General features: G+C 38.6%; 1 protein-coding gene across 5 annotated transcripts in view; it reads left to right on the top strand.

Annotated features, from left to right (window-relative positions):
* ATE1 (arginyltransferase 1) overlaps nt 1–16,509 on the top strand; it is a 69,983-nt gene that overhangs the window by 37,548 nt on the left and 15,926 nt on the right. For all 5 annotated transcript variants that reach the window (XM_068198248.1, XM_068198243.1, XM_068198245.1 and 2 more), the window contains one exon: nt 13,041–13,161. In XM_068198248.1, the coding sequence (XP_068054349.1) occupies nt 13,041–13,161 (121 nt within the window). The remainder of the gene's footprint in view (nt 1–13,040; nt 13,162–16,509) is intronic.

Below are 16,509 nucleotides of genomic sequence, written 5' to 3'. Positions count from 1 at the left end.
TTGACCTCTGTAAGTGCAGTTCTAATTTAATACTCCCCTAATCCTATCTTTGGGTGCATGTTTAATACACCCTTGAATTACCAGGTTTTGGAATGATCAGGACTTACACACCCTATAACATACTTACTAATTCCAGCCCATTTGCCTCCAAAATTGTTTTTTAACGTGAAGGTGTTTATAAAGCCAAGTTTTCAAACATCTGGCATTAAGAGAAAACTGAAGTGTTGATGTTTCAGCTCAAAGACTTTGGGGATGCATAATGTTAAACATTCTGTTTTCCTAAACATGCAAGTACACATTTGTGTGCCTTAAATGTCAGTAGTTCAGATGGAGGCATAATGGGGAACGTGTTCTGCCCAGCTGAGAGAAGTGTTGGGCAGTTTTATAGGGCCACGAGCTTAATGGATGCAAAGCTGCACAAGGAATGACTGCTGCAAAACCTCCCATATAATTTCATTTAGTTCAGCTTTGTGTGATAAAAATGAACTTACTTGACAAGAATTTTAGGATTAGAAGTTGAATATTTTGTTTATAATTATGGAGACAGAATTTAATAACATAAGGAGGAGTTTGAAAACAAGTCAATGTCAAAAAGAACATGTTGAAAGGATACAATTATTTTTACTGTATTGTGTCCTCAGGCAGTTATTTCCTGCAAAACAGCTTAACAGAAATTCAGTATATCTCTATCTAGCCATGCTTTCAGTGTCTTATTCCTCCATTTGTTTAGTGTCCCTATTCTGGGATTCTTTCATCAATTTCTTATATCTAGCATGGTCTCAGAGAGAATGCATTGAAGCTGGAGCTCTCCCAGTTCAATATTTGTTCTGACGACTGATGTAGCTACAGCCTGGTTTTTGGTTTGGAGTGTTAAGAGAAGAGCCGAGCCAAATATGTCCTGGGCACTGGGGACACCTCAGAGCCTCTTCCAGGGCCTGAAGGGGCTCCAGGAGAGCTGGAGAGGAACTTGGGACAAGGGATGGAGTGACAGGACAAGGGGGAATGGCTTCCCACTGCCAGAGGGCAGGGCTGGATGGGATGTTGGGAAGGAATTCTTTACTGTGAGATTGCTCAGAGAAGCTGTGGCTGCCCCATCCCTGTGAGTTCCAGGCCAGGTTGGACAAGGTTTTGGGATAGTGGAAGGTGCCCTTGCGTGGCAGGGAGTGGAATGAGCTGAGCTTTGAGGTCCCTTCCAGCCCAGCTCGTTGCATGGCTCTGTGATTCCAGGATGATGGCAGCTGGTAGGGGCGGTGGTGGCAGTTTGGATTCTGGGGCTGCGTCCTCTCCCAGCTGTTTGGGCTGGAGGTGGATGTGGCCCCAGTTCACTCCCCTCTTTTCCAGTCTGGGACACCACAAGCCATCTCTTTTGGGGGGGCAAAACTGTCACGGTGTTGCACCCCAGGCTTTTGTCTGTTCTGAGCCTGGTGCAGGGATGGTTTCAGCTCAGCCCTGGGGCTGAGCTCCAGGTGCCAGGATGGTCCCAAGGTGCTGGGATGCTCTCCTGCTGAGAAGGGACTCCTGGGAGAACACAGAGGCTTTGTGTACAAATTCCCCTCTCCCAGCAAACAAAGCAGGCTTGTTTAACAAACCCTAGACAAACAAAACAGACCTAAAATTAGAATGCTTGTTTCATGAATGAAAACTTACTATGAAAATAAACATTTTTAGGGACAATAGAAGAAACTTCTTTTAAAGCACACGTGTTTTTATGGTCTAGAATTTTTGTACAGATACTCATTGATCCTTTGTGCAGATAGCTGTTCTGTTAAAGTTTAAGTTCTAACACATGCTTGGAACACTGGTAAAGTGAGCCTTTGTATTTATTTATTCAGTTTTTAATCTGCAGATGTAAGGGAGACAAGTGGGTTTAGATTTTTTGGCAGAGATGCATTACTCTATCCTTGTAATACAAATTGTAGACACTGAAAGACTGACTTTTTTCCTCCTGCAGCTTTTTAGTCTGAATAACATGTTTGTGTGTGCATTGGGGATACATTACCATGAATTTCACAATATTATTAAGTAAGGATCGTGCAAAATTGTAGGTTTCACTAATGAACTTTCCTGTGCTGTTGTCTCCCTTTGTCTTACAACTTTACTCTTTTTCTCCTATCCTAAAATTACTGTTAATATTTATTTGCCTGTATAGGCCACTGTTTTTGAGGTTGTTTCTTTAGTGCTGGGCTATGTGCATTTCAGTGTTGAATGACTAAAGATAAATTACTTGGCTTTTACTCAATTTTTCATTGCTGGCCTTAAAAAAACTTGTCTAGTGTACCATGTATTGGTAGAAAGCCTTGAAGTTAAAAATCTTGTACTGTTCTGAATTACTGGCTTCAGAATATTATTTCTTATTCTTAGATCTATGAAAGCAGCTAGAAATGAAAAAAACTGAACTGACACATTTTAAAGTGACCTTGTTTTTCAACATGATCTAATTGCAAAGTTTGAAAACCCCACATAGCATATCTTAATCTAAAGCCAACATCATGCATCTGAATTCTTAATTAGGAGTATATTTCAACTTGTGAATATCAGTGTTTCACAATTTGCAAAGCTGTCAATTAGTCTGTTATATATTATGTCTTGAAATATTCCACAGGCTGAGTCGGTAGCTGGGCATGAGAAGCATGAAATTATTTATTCAGTATAAGGCTACCCTCACCCAGACTTCCTTGGGAAGGTCTTATTTTCTTGCCCTCGGAGTCTGGATGGATTTTTGGCAAATTCTCTTTTGGCTGGCTCTTTTTTAAAACCCTGTTGGAGGCTGAAGCAGGACTTTGGGGAAGTCCAGGACGGGAGTGCTGTTCCCAGCGGTGTGTGATGGTCTGGGCAGTCACACAGGCAGAGCTGATCCCTAGGGCTGAGCTGGAAAAGGGGCTCTGAGTGGGATGAAGAGTTGAGTTTTGGAAGGTTTGGGGCTCCAGGCAAAACTCCCTGCAGAGTCATTGGAGAAATACTGGGAAAGATGGGGAAAGCTTGATGGACACTGGGGAAAAAGAGCGTGGAAGTAAGCACAGAACACAACATCTCTGGAGGCAGACATGCAGGCAGAGAAGAGTCAAGAAGGCCAAAAATCCAGAGAAAGTGGGCAGGAAGAAAAGCAGGTTTCCATGTGCCCTGTTGGTGCACAGTCCTGGACAGTTTTATCCAGGAGCTGGGAATGTGCACTTGGATGAAGTTGCAAGAGCAATGCAGGTGTTGTGCATGGATAAAAGTGAGTGAATGGAGACTTCATAGATACCTGAAAAGTAAAAAGAATAGACAGATATAATAGATATAATATACCTGATAATAATAATAGTTATAATGTACCTGTATTCTATAATAGATAGAATATACCTGCTTTCCTCTTGTGTCATCCTTTAGAATTGGTGAGAAAAGGGTGAGAAAAGTCAGGTTGGAGTTGATGTGAGTCTTATGTCGCAAAGTAGTTTCTTGTCGTTATCACTGAAGAATAAGAAACTAATTTACATTGGTTCACTGTTTGGCACCTTGTAACCACAGCCAGTGTTTCTATAAAATGAAAATAAAAGATTGTGCACCCATTTCTATCATGCTAGTGCTCTAATTCTGTTGAATTTTAATTTTCTGCTTCCCACTGCATAGTTGTACAGAAAAAAAAAATAAGACATGCTCACTTTCATTTAAATTCTCTAAATTTAATTTTGTTTATCTATTTTTTCTATTAAGCAAACATGGTGTGTGTTGTTTTTACTTTGATAACTACATAGCAGAAGCCCCTTTGACAGGGAATTAATTTAGTTTTCCTGTGGCATGTGTCCATAAGCTACAGATGAAAGCTCTTCTTTTAGATGTGACTCCAGCTGCTGAGGTATTAATGAATGTTTAAAGCTATTTGATACCAGTATGACAATTTTGTGCCTCTAAGGGTAAAGCATGGGTATGATCTATTAGGTTGTGCATATTTTTCCTGTGATTATTCCACCTTACATTAAACATAAGAAAATAAACTTTTAACACCTAATTTCATACATTTAATTTAATGAACTCAAGAAATACTGTCAGTTTATGGCAGCCCTTCAAGAGAAGGATATGGGATCCACATGATTGAAACGCTCATTTCTTTTTCTTGTTATTTTTTGGTGTTTTTTCCCTTCTTTTCCTTCTCCCAGCTGCCAAAATAAACTCCATTTGAGATAGACCTAAGTCAGCAGAGTTGGTGTGTCTCTAATGAAGCATTCTTCTTGAGGCCCCCACTTGGGTTTTATCTTTTCGTCATAGCTCTTTTTAATCTCCCTTTCCAAGTTTAATGCTAGGGTCTCCTTAAGAATGTCTGCTGCAGATTCAAAGTAAACAAGGTCCATTTCAGTGATCATATGATTTTTATTCCCTCAATCACTTTGATTTTTTTTGTAGTAAAAAGGCAATTAATGCTACTTTTTTTCTGTAATATACTTTAAAAATATCAAGTTGTTGAAAAAGTTGGCTAAAATTCAAAGAAGCTAATAGCCTTCAAATGTACAAGCTTAACTCTTCTTTATTATTGTTTTCCACTGAAGTTTCTCAAACTGTGCTGCTTTTTTTAGCATTCTTGAGTAGCCTCTCTACAGATAAGACAGATTCTGGCTTCCAGCTCCAGAACAATCTGTGTGGTACTGTCTTTAAATAGCTTATTCCCAACTGAATTTTAGATTGCAATTTCCAATAAATGTTAGCTGCTTTTATATATTTTATTTACAGTCACAAAGTAATTCTTACTGTAAAATGTTTTGAACACACAGCCCTTTCTGCTCTAAATGTGCACAAATCCACCTTGAATTAGAAACATTCCTTGGAATCTCAATTTCATGTGGATGTTGCTGTTCTGCCAGTTTAGTGTCACTGGTACTAAATATTTAAAGTGCATGAGAGAGATAAAATGGCAATAATTAAAGATATGGAAAGTTTTTATATTCTTAATATTCTAATGTTCTTAATATTCTGGTGCCAGTCTCTGGAATTCCATCCAGTAGAGTTTTCCTGTAAGTACCATCTCATAGCAGCCTCTTTTTTTTGTGTACATCAAACACAAAGTTTATGTAGCAACATTGAAAGCTAAACTTAGTTTCAGTAGTCTGTTTTGATAAAATGCCATTGTGTACAGCACAGATTAGGAGATACAAACAAGAAAAAAAGAGAAAGGAACCTTGGGAAATGTAAAGAAGGCAAAATAGACACATTGTCGTTTGGGGATGTAAAATTATTTAGACAATATGCTTAAAATTGGCCCTAACTTTATGTAACCTCCATACTTGTAGTATTTATCTTTGTTTCTCATTTTCAAGAGTTTTCTTCAAACTTATTTGTGATTTGGATATTATTATTTCAGCTTTGGATGAACAGTAATCCTAGGGCAGCCCAGAATCCACAAATTTGCTGTTGCTGTCATCAAAGGTCTGGAACCAGGGTACAACAGCAGTGTCAGGGTAAATAATGCACTTTATTGGTCTTGAAGGGACCATTTTGTAATGTTTGTACTGTTGGCTCTGCAGTGTGAAACACCATCTCCAGGGCAAATTCAGCCTGATGGGTTTAATCTGAATTGTGACTGCTACTGAAATCTTAAGAATCACAAATGTAGAATTTGTGTGAATATATCTATCCATCTTTCTTACTGAGAGTAAGAGGAGTGAGGCTGGGAGTAGGCACAGATATTTAATGTCCTGTGTCCGAGTTAAGAAACGTTACTGTACCTGGACACCCACTGGTTTGAGTAAATCCCTAAGTGCAAAGAACAGGAATATAAAACATCAACAATATTTAAATTAAATTTTCATGAGTGTTCATGTAAACATGCATGTGTCTATATAGTAATCAAATTTTTATGATGTAATTCTTGAACATACAGATTTTTTTTCCTCCTTTGTGCAAGCCTTATCACTGGATTTATTCCAGACACATTGGCTTTGATGCTGTGACTTTTAAGAGAGTGACTTTAGTTTAGCTTGGAACAAAGGCAAACTCCTCACTTTACTGCTTTTTATAAATGAGAAAGGACAAACTCTTAGCAAGAAGTCTTGGAGGAGAGAGCAGGGCTGGAAAGTGGCTGTGAGAGGATGCCCAGAGCTGTGTCTTATCTCCAGCTCTGGGCAGTGGCATCCCAAGCTGATAAGGAAATGGTGCAGCAGCCCTCTCTAAGGCTAAGACCATACTAATTACTGCTCACTTTACAACTTGAAACCAGAATTATCTCATTGATTAATACAGTGGTGTTAGAGAGGAGAACTGCTGGAGTGTGGGCAGGGATGTGCTTTATCTCAAGCAGCACTTTGTTGGCTTCTTGCATGCTGTGGATGGAGTGTTGGAATATCAACGTGCTGCAGGTCATAGGTTGGAGCTCAACATAAACACCCAGAGCCTCCTTGGCCTCTTCTACTCAATGAGTGGAGGGAAAGATAATATTGGCATAAAAAAGGAGGAAGAAGAGCTGCACAGTCTTGGAGACTAAAGGGGAAAGGAAAAAAAAATCAAAACCTGTCCCAAATGTTCCCTTTTTGCCTCAGTGAAAAGCAGTTTTTTCCCTCGCAGCCCATGAGCCTTTTCAGACACCTGTTGGCCGTTTCCCAGTATCAAAAACAAGCTTGAAAGTGTTCAATATTTCAGATAATTTCTAGGAAAGAAGACAAGGGGAAAGCAGCTATTTGGAGTGTACACTAAGCTATGAAGATAGCAAAATCTAAGCAATTCAGGAGTAGCACATGTTGGGAAAACAAAGAAACAGTGAAAGTTTCTGAAGGTGTTTTGAGGGGAAGGAGGAGCATTTCTTTAAAATTACTTCTTTGCAGAGCACCTTAGGCAAATAGTGCTGAGATTTACCTTCAATCCCAGTGAAATTTAAGATAAACTTAATTTAATTCCATTTTTGTGGTGGGTTAAGAGCATGTAGGCAGTTAATGGCCAAATAATTACATCATAATTGTAGGATACAGAATGTGAAACTTGGCTGCCTTCCTTTTTGACTTTTACTCATTATCTTAATCTGTTTTGCACTTACCTGAAATATCCTATTTACCTGAGGGACACTACGAAAACCTTCTGAAATGCTGGGTTTTTTTAATATTTAATGAAGTACAGCCAAGTATGAATATATTGTCAGTAATTGTAGGAAATTGTTTTGTTTGACGTGTAGAAACAAATGTCAGAAATATTTTCACTTTGGGTTTATCATCAGTGATTTCTCTTAATACATTACATGGACTTGGGAAATAAACAAAAAAGAGCTGCAAGTTGGCAAACTATTTACAGATTTGCTTTGGACAGTCAGTTTAAACATCATTGAGGAACATTTAGAAAGACAATTAAAAATAATAGTGATGTATTTAATTGATCTAGATAAATGTTGGAAGTAGATGGCCTTAAAGGTCCTTTCCAGCCCAAACCATTCTATGATTCCATATTTCTGTTGGAAATACAACATCAAATTATATTTGCATTTCATTTAAAGGAATTTGGAGGTTTACTTTGGAATTTCATATTCCAAAGAATATGTGAGAAGGTGGGTATTTGCTCTGAGTTTCCATGTTTGAGGTGCCTTGGGAAGCACCTTACAGCTTCTTGGCTGCCTGTAAAATTCCCATTACACAGATTTTGTGATGATGTAACTAAATGAGAATGAACACATCTTTCTGAAGAGCAAGGACTGGCACTTCATGTGCTCGAGTTCTGTGAGCTGCAGAATAAATTCTGGCTATTATTCATAACATCTTTTAAGGATTACAACACATTATTCTTTAAGGAAACAGAAAGGTGGCTAAGCTCTTAAGAATGCAGCTCTGGGAACCTAAAAATGTGGAGTCCATAATTATTTCAAAGTTTGCAGCTTGGACAAACTCGGCTTGTTTGATGCTGGCACTGCAGTTTCAGGCAGCCTGGTGAGATCCAACTTGTTAATTGAGTTACCCAATGATGTAACTCCTCTTTAGTGTAGATTTTCTTGTAAGCTCAGTACTTTCTGACAATAAAGGTGAAGTCTCCAGCCGTCTCTCCTGGATAAACAGAGCTGCTTGCCTCATTCTGTGCGTATTGCCTACGAGGTTTTTGTTTGTTTAAAAAGATGTTTAAAACGGTGACTACGAGGTGGGAGAGAATTTGTGGAGGTAGTTTTGGGGCAAGGGGAGGGATTTTGTTGTTTTTCTGATTCTTTTAGGCCTTGCACAGCTGGGTGCCATGTGAGAGGGAGGCTGGAAGCACAGAGGGGTTGGGATGTGCAGCTCTTTGTCCGGGCTGGCACAGCCGACCTGGGGGAGCACAGCAGGTCGAGTTACCAGCCAAGGGCTCTCCTGGGGATCCATAAACTCTGTTTCTGTTTGTAGAATGAAATCAGGGAGCAGGGGTCTGTGCAGCACTCTGCTGGGGGTCCCAGGGGTTGTCTTTCAGGGGAAAGGCTGAATTCCATAAACCCGTGGTGGGCAGCACTGCCCATCTCTAAGAGGTCGCTGCTGATAATTTGGGGTTGCTTTGTTTGTGTAGCCAGAGCATTTCTTCTTAGGCAGTTGGCTGGAAATGGAGATGAAGGCAGTCTTAATTCACTTTTAATAAAAGATCAATGGCTTTATTGTGAAAAAATAGAATACAGATGTAAACTGTACCTGATAAAATAATTAAATGTGAGTTTAACCTTCCTATTTTGTTTTTTCAGTGCTACTGGTGCTTGACCTTCATTTTTGAGACTATTGTCTTTCTTGGTAGTTTTACATTTTAAATTTCACTTAGACTACAAAAACAAACTCTGCTGGTGTTTTTCATCTCAAGTGCTTACCAAATGCCTCAGATTTTGCAAAATATTTAAAAAGTAATCTCCAGACTAAAGTCTCATTAAAACCTTTGCCCTTCCTGTGGAACAAAAGTTCAGAGAAGTCCTGGCTGATTGTAATTTGAAAACTGTAAAACAAAAACCATCATGGTGTGAAGTATTAATTTAGGCTTGGCAGTCTTTCTGTAAAATTTATTTCCAGAAGCTTCCAATTAAAGTGCAGCATGTCTAATTGTATAAGGGAAAGCACCTTGAAGGTTCTCTCTTTTATGTTATATAGGAAGAAAAATGCCACAAATATTAGTGACAATAAAACATCTTGCAGGTTTTTTTTATTAAAAACCAGTCACATTTATGTTGCAGTGAGTTGAGTTGGTAGAAGGAGCCATGTGCTCAGGAATTTCTTAGCCATACTAATTTTCAGTACTGCTTTTTAGTCAAGCCATTTGATAGATTAGTCAGATACTTATCTTTTTGTATGTTTATCTAATCTTTTTGTATCTTTAATTTGTACCTTTAATCTAATTTGTACCTTTGTTACGCATTGGGTTCTTATGCTCCTTGAACAAAGCAGTTTAAATGGTTTCCCCCTGTGGCTCTTACCCCTGTTTCAAAGAAGAAAAAGCAAAATTGGGAAAAGGACAGGTTAACCAGGATGGTTAAAGGTATGGAATACCTCACCTCATAGTGCTGTAAAGAATTGAATTCCCTTCAGTCTGATGGAGATAGCACAGAATGGTTTGGGTTGGAAAGGACCTTGGAGATCATCCAGTACCATCACCTTCTGCTAGACCAGGGGTTTTTAAATGCCAAAAACATTTCGAAAAAGCAAATTTTGTGTCTTGGATTTTTCTTGGCAAAATGTAGATGCAGAGAGAGAAATATGTGCAGTTGTTTTGTATTGACAGAGTTCATGTCATTTGCAGGTGGTATTGGGTTTGAGAAGCTGAAACCTGAGACGAGTGCTTGGGGATGGTCTGTAAGATGATACTTTCTGTTGAAAGTCTTGTAGTTAAATATTCCCAAGATGGTCTGAACAACTTAAACAGTTCTACTGTGCAAGAGTTTCTGTATAATGAATGAAAGAAAGCAAAATGTTTTCAGTTGTGAACTCTTACCATAGGCAGAATCACTTCTGAAATGAATGCTGATTTAATCTGAAGCCAAAGAGAAATTATTTTCAAAGCCAGTTTTGCAAATCTGATTAAGTTCTACTGTGATAAATCCCTTTGCAGCACTTCCTTTTAGGAGATCCCCTTTCTGTTTTGGATTTATGTTGGGTGTATGCTGCAAATCAATATTAAGAATAAGAAGCAATATAAATAGTATGCTGAGAGGCAATTTATTTAGATGATGTAATAATTTTAGAATGAGTCATGAAATTGGAACATTTTTCTTGAAGTACAGATGCTCATGTACATGAGGCAGAATCTGTGTGGGTTCTCAGGTTTAGGTGTTTGTGCAGTCCAGGAATAAAGGGAGAGAGGAAAAAGGTGGGAGGTGGAGTTGTTTGAAGTGGTTTATTTTCAAATAAATAAATATATTGGTTTTAAATATAAGTAAATATGGGGTTTTAAGTATTCTGAAGAAAGTAAATAAACTGAGAGTAAGTGCTTATGGAAAGGGTGGGGGGAGGCAAAAGCCCTTAGAAATAATTTCATTTGGTTTAATGAAGTCCTGTGGGTTCCCTTTTTGATGCTCTCAATATAGACACAGAGCAAACACTGTTCATGGGGAGCTCACCTGGGCACGTCCTGCGTTCCCCCTTCCTCTGTGGGATGACTCATGGGATGTGGGTTTGAGCAGCAGAGTAAATAAAACATCTTTACAGGAGAACTCTCTTCCTTCTGATGTGTTTGGAAACACTTCTGGGGAGGGAGGATATCAAAGAGAATCAAGGGCTTCTTTCATTTTTGCCTCTGATTCCGCTGAGTGTCCTGGGTCGGTGATGTGTCATCCCCACAGCCTCCCGTGCCTCCAGGGAAGTTCATTAACAAGCTCCTAAATTTTGGGGTAAGAAAACACCTAAAGGAAGTCACCTCAAAACTATTTTTTCCCTTTCCTCTCCAAATTATGGTGTTTTGATGCCCAAAATAAATATTAAGTCTACAATGATGGGTTGGATAATTAATTTTTCCCGTTACTGTGCTGCTCAGTGCTAAAGAAGGGTTTTTCTTAAATTAAAACCAAACCAGTAATGCTGCAATGCAGTTAATTTTATACATCCCATTTTGTGATAGACTGTAATGTTACAGAAGTAAGTGGGAAATTTAGAATAGGGCTGCATAGTGATTTTCATGTGTGGGATTCACAAATGTGATAAATTTCAAGATGTGGGAGCAGGATCTTCTAGGGAAACGGAGTGCTTGGGCTGTCTTTTCTTAGAGCCATGAGTTAAATTCATGCTACCAAGAGAGATTAATTTACTACTTGTATTTTCTGTGTTCAAGCAACAGCTCTGACAGACATTTCCTTGGCTATTTCTGCCTTCTTGGCTAGTTGAGAAAATGCCTTTAAATCAACAAGTAATTATGTTCTAATTTTTTAAAAATATGACTGAAAAGGCATATTTTTCCCCAAGTCCTTAAACTGTTTCGTCTGGGTAATGATGATTAAAAGTTCTTGAAGCACTACCTTCACATAGCTTTCAGCTATTTCTGTTTAAGAGAGCATAACATTTCAAAGTGGTTTATTTAAAAATGTCACTTCCATTCTCTGGCTTTAGAGGATTTTCTAGGGCCTTGAGGTTTAAGTTTCTGAATGGAATTGGAGGAATATTGTTTTAATTTAATATAAAAATTTGCCTTTAATTAAAAAAAAAACCAACAGTAGTAGTTACAAGTCAGTCCTGGATGTTTTGCAAAAGAGATAATCAGCTATACAGACCTTTTCAGAAATTTACCTCAGGTACTTGACAAGGCTCAGCATGAAGCTTGGTTATTTTTATCTTTTTTGCACGGGCCTTTTTTGCACTGATGCCTTTTTATCACAGATAATTCTTGTATTTCCTACTCAACAGTTTACTGTTGGTGGGAAATATTTTTTTAAAGTTAATTTTTCTTTAAATATCATGATGGGTTGAACAGTAAGAGTGTAAAAAGAACTGGGAATTTCTGGTGGTTCTGTTTCTCCAAAACTGGGTGTTACTGCCTAAGGGTGTCCCTAAAGGAATGTCCTCACCTCCAGGCTGCAGCCACAGTAACTTTGTGTTGTCCCTTCCCAAACTTTGCTCAGCCTCATGGAAAACATGCTTTTAAATCAGTTTCCTCTCAAGATGATAATCTTAATTATCCATCTAATGTAATTGATGTGAAGAACTCTTAAAGGCATCAACTTCAGGGTGACTTCTGATAATGCCCAGTCTTTTAATTTTTAATTTGTGTACTTAAACTTTTTAATTCTCTTTACTGTATGGCTGTTTTTCAACAGGTATGAGGTGTGTAATGAATTTGCAAGTGACAAATTAATTTGCTATTGCCACCATATGCTGAGTGTTGAGAGTGTATGGACTGCATGAGTAATGCCTCAAAGATAGAATTTTGACTTAAGTTGGAGGCTGCTGAATAATCTTATTTTAAATCCAATGAAGATCTGATTAGGGGAGGTTATTATTGCTGAGGTGGTGATTTTCTGTGGAGCTGGAGGGAAAATAATTAAGGCTGTTTAGTTTCTGGGAATGTCTGCAAAGAATATCTTCTTAATAAATCAACCAAAAAATAGTAGAATTTCACTAATCATTACCTGTAAGCTAATCCAGGAAAAGCTCCATGAATTAAAGTGTTACTATTTAAGTAGCAATGAAATAAATGCTCCATCACTAATGTAATAAAAACAGCGTGCTGCTTACTGTTCAGTGGGGTTTTTCTATTAGATTTTTTTTCTTTTTGGTCTCCATTATTTGCTAGAATTACCAACACTTGAGATGAGCTGCTTCTGGAGGTGCTGAGTTTTTTAGTGTTGGCCCCAGCTCAGCAGAACTCCAGAGGATAACTTAAATACAGAGTTCCAGTAAGCAAAGCCAAAACTTCCCTAGTTCATCTTGGATATCATGGAAGTGTGTTATGTTAATTTTACGTTTTCATCACGTGCCAAGGTTGAGTTTGTGCTCCTGAGATGGTGCTGAAATGACTAAAGCCTGTGATTTCACTGAACACTCATTTGGTGTAGATTAGATTAAAAACTGTTCCTTGCTTTTTGGAAAATCAACTTGTAGCCAAAGTTCTTGTGCAACTCATATGACTGCTCTCTTTTTAGTTTCTTTTTTTCCATTTTTTCCCCTTGCCAGGGTCAGTACAGGCCCTCTGACCTGCTGTGCCCAGAGACCTATGTGTGGACACCCATTGAGCAGTGCCTGCCCCTGCTCGAGCACTCCAAGTACTCCCGCTTCAACCAGGATGGAAAAGCAGGTGAGGCCCAAAGAGTGCAATATCTGTAATTTGTCTGTCTGTTTCTTATGTATCAGAATCATCTGCTGCTGAAGCAGCATGGAAATCTTACCTGTGAAGGATGAAAAGTGTACAATTCACAACTCCTGCAGCAAACGTTAGCTAATGGAGAATTTCATCTTTTAAGCGATGCACATTTTAAGTATATTCTGTCCTGTAGCCTATAAGTAGTTCAAAATTAACACATATTGCTGCCTTTCAGATTATTTGCAAACTATATTTGCTATTCTGGGCATGAACAAAACCAATAAAATAATTGTTCCTCACTTACATTCCTGTTGGATGAATGCATTTAGGAATTAAATTGGAATCAATACGGCAAAGTGGAAAGACTGGAGAAGCTTAAAGGCATCAGGTGCTTTTGTTAAAAAAACAGAGTGGCAGATTTAGTTTAACTATCAATTAAACAATCAGTTTAATTGATGTGGATGTGAAGAACACAATAAACAGAAGCACCTTAAACATCTTGATGTAATGTGACATATTTTACACATTGTGTAAAACAGGTACTTAGTGATTTACCAGCACTGACTGGTTGAAATTGTTACTGACCAAAGCACAACAAGTGATGCTTCTAGAAAACAGGGCAATCAAATGGAAGAAAATACATTAATTTTTAATACATTTTGTTGCTGACTCTCTGGGCCAATGGCAGGCCCCAAGGGAGCTGTGTTAGACCATGCTTGGTGTGGTGCTTGTGGGAAAGGGAATAACTTTTGTTATTCATTGCAACTTGTTGAATGTCCTCTTTTTGAAGTTTCCTTTCTCCTGTAACAATTGAGTGTGGCAGTGATATCATTCAAAGATGTGTGGCATTATTCAGGTCAAGAGCATGTAACACTGTGATCTGTTTCTAGGCACCAAAACACAGATTTATCTGTCTGAGTCTCAGCAGACTTCATCAGCTACTTCTTTCTTTTTATATTTATTTCTTTTTACTCTTTTTTTACCTTTTTTTACTGTTTGATCCTTTTACTTTTTACTGTAGTTTAGTAGGATTACCTAGGCAATTCAAAAGGCAGGATGTAGATAAATTAGAGGAATTTGGAGTCTGCTTAAGCAGGACTGTGAAGTTCTGGAAATGCTGTTGAATTCCTTGCTTTCCCTCACCCTCTGCCTGTTACTTGTTTGCTCAGTGGAAACACTAATAATAATAATTACAAGAACTACAATAGCAAGGTTCAAATAAATCCATCATCGTTAGATTGGTGAGGGAAATTGGGAAAAAAAAATTACAAAATTAGGAGGAAGAAGGGAATGATTTTGGAGGCCAGTGGTGTTTGGGACACTTTTGGTGTTCTGAAAGAAGAGAGTGCTAAACTGGTGCCTGTGAAGGTGTGAATAACCCCGTGCAAGCAGAGGAGCAGCATCTTCTGGATGGTGTGAAATCCCTGTGGCATAGCAGGCGTTTGGAAACCACGGGAAGCAAAGCTTTGCATCATTATCAGCACAGAATATCTCACTCCAGCCACTGCTGGAGCTGGGACTTGTGTCCTGTGGTTTAAGGAAATTAAAACATAGCTGCACGTTGAGATGCTCTGGGCCTGCTGGGAGCTCGTAGGCTTTGGGGTTTGGGTTGCTGCTCAGAGGAAGCCATTCCTCACCAGTGAAATCAGCTCCCTTCCTCGTTCTTCACTCTCTCCAGCAGTCACTAACACGAGTTTAATGAAGTTACAGTGAATTTTAAAAAGGGCAATACAAATGATCGTGTGCTTTATTCCTCTTGAATCAGCTTTCTGTGGCATTGTCTGTAATTAAGTTTGTTAAGTGGGGCAGGATTTGTTAGGAGTGGGACTTCCAGCACTGAAACCAAGGGCAATAACCAGATCCAGTAAACAACTGGGAGAAATGGTGTGACTTTCACTGCTGCCTGGGGCAGTGGAGCAGTCACTGGCAATGGTCATCTCTATTGCTGTCTGTAATGGCAGAAAATGTGGGAAATATTGTCTCATAATAATTTGTTCATAATTACTATGAGACATAATTCATGTGTTCAGCATTTTCTGAATTTTTGAATGTGTTTTCCCTCCTTTAAAAAAAATCATAACAATTTACATAATAAATTTACCAGTTGCAGGTTCAGAAGAGAGTGTTTTGTGCTTTGATCTTTCAAGCCTCTGTAATATGAAAAGGATTTTTGAGTATCCGTGCACATTACATTGCAGAGCTCCTTCCTAAATAATATTTACTTTAACTTTTCTGGAATAAAAATTAAAAAGTTCTCATAAAAAGTGGCTTTTTATTTTAAAGCCTAAGAAAGTATCAATTTATATAACTTATGCCTTGGAACAGATTCTTCATTTTTGTTCTGTTCACTTTGAAAAATTTAGAAGACCTGGCATCATTTTATAAATGAGAGAGATTTATGAAGATTCTGATATTAATAACCAGTAGCCAGGCATCTATTTAGAACTAAGTGAGTAGTTTGTGAGGTGGTGCACAAATGGAGGGTTTGGATACTGATGCAATCTGGAAATTGAGATAGTGCTGAACTTCAACAGCCATTAGCTGTAAGTGCAGATAGAGATATGCTAAAGAAAGAAGAATTAATTAAAAGGTTGCTCTGCAGTCAGTGACTTTGGTAACACATCAAACTGATGAGCAGAAGTCAGTCACATGGTGGCATTTGCTGAATTATTCTTGGGCATGGTCTGCCTGCCACACCCATGGACTTCCTCCCAAAACTGCTCCTCAGGGTTTTACTTCATTGGTGTCTTCCCTAACAGCTTTACCCATGAAACAAGAGCAGTGTGGAAAGGACTATAAATCATTTATTTGGTATCCTGGCAATATTTTTGTCCTTCCACTTTCCATTTTTTAGACTGACTCAGTGTCATGTTTTCTCTCTTTCTAATATCTGTTGAGATTTTCAGTTTGTTGCTCCTGGGAGACGCCTGTGAGAAATATCTTCATGGAGTAAAATGTCTACTTTTGGGATGGTAATTAAATTAGTGGGAAACTTCAAATCTTTCTTCCCATCAGTGCTGGACTGTCAAGATGTTTAAAAAACAACTTCAGGTGGTGGCGGATACAATCCCAGTCTGAGAGTGGTGGCTTCAAAGCCTGCATAGTTCCATGACTGTGTCACAGAATGTGCGGTGTACTTGGTGGAACCAGGGTGAACATGGGGCTGTTACCCAGGTGAAAAAGCTTTATCCAAATTTTTAGGCATGGCCCACAGCAATCCCTGTGGTGGAAGCTGCTTCCCACCTCCCTGTGTCTGCAGAAACTGTGTGAGCAGAGCTTTGAGAGCTGCACTTCAAAAGGACTTCAGTGCTTTTTCTGTCTGAACCATTTCGTTTGCTGAAG

The sequence above is a fragment of the Anomalospiza imberbis genome, chromosome 8 (assembly GCF_031753505.1).
Source record: "Anomalospiza imberbis isolate Cuckoo-Finch-1a 21T00152 chromosome 8, ASM3175350v1, whole genome shotgun sequence".
Lineage (NCBI taxonomy): Eukaryota > Metazoa > Chordata > Aves > Passeriformes > Viduidae > Anomalospiza > Anomalospiza imberbis.
The sequence above is the reverse complement of the archived record's forward strand: the minus strand, read 5'-3'. Positions and strand labels throughout refer to the sequence as shown.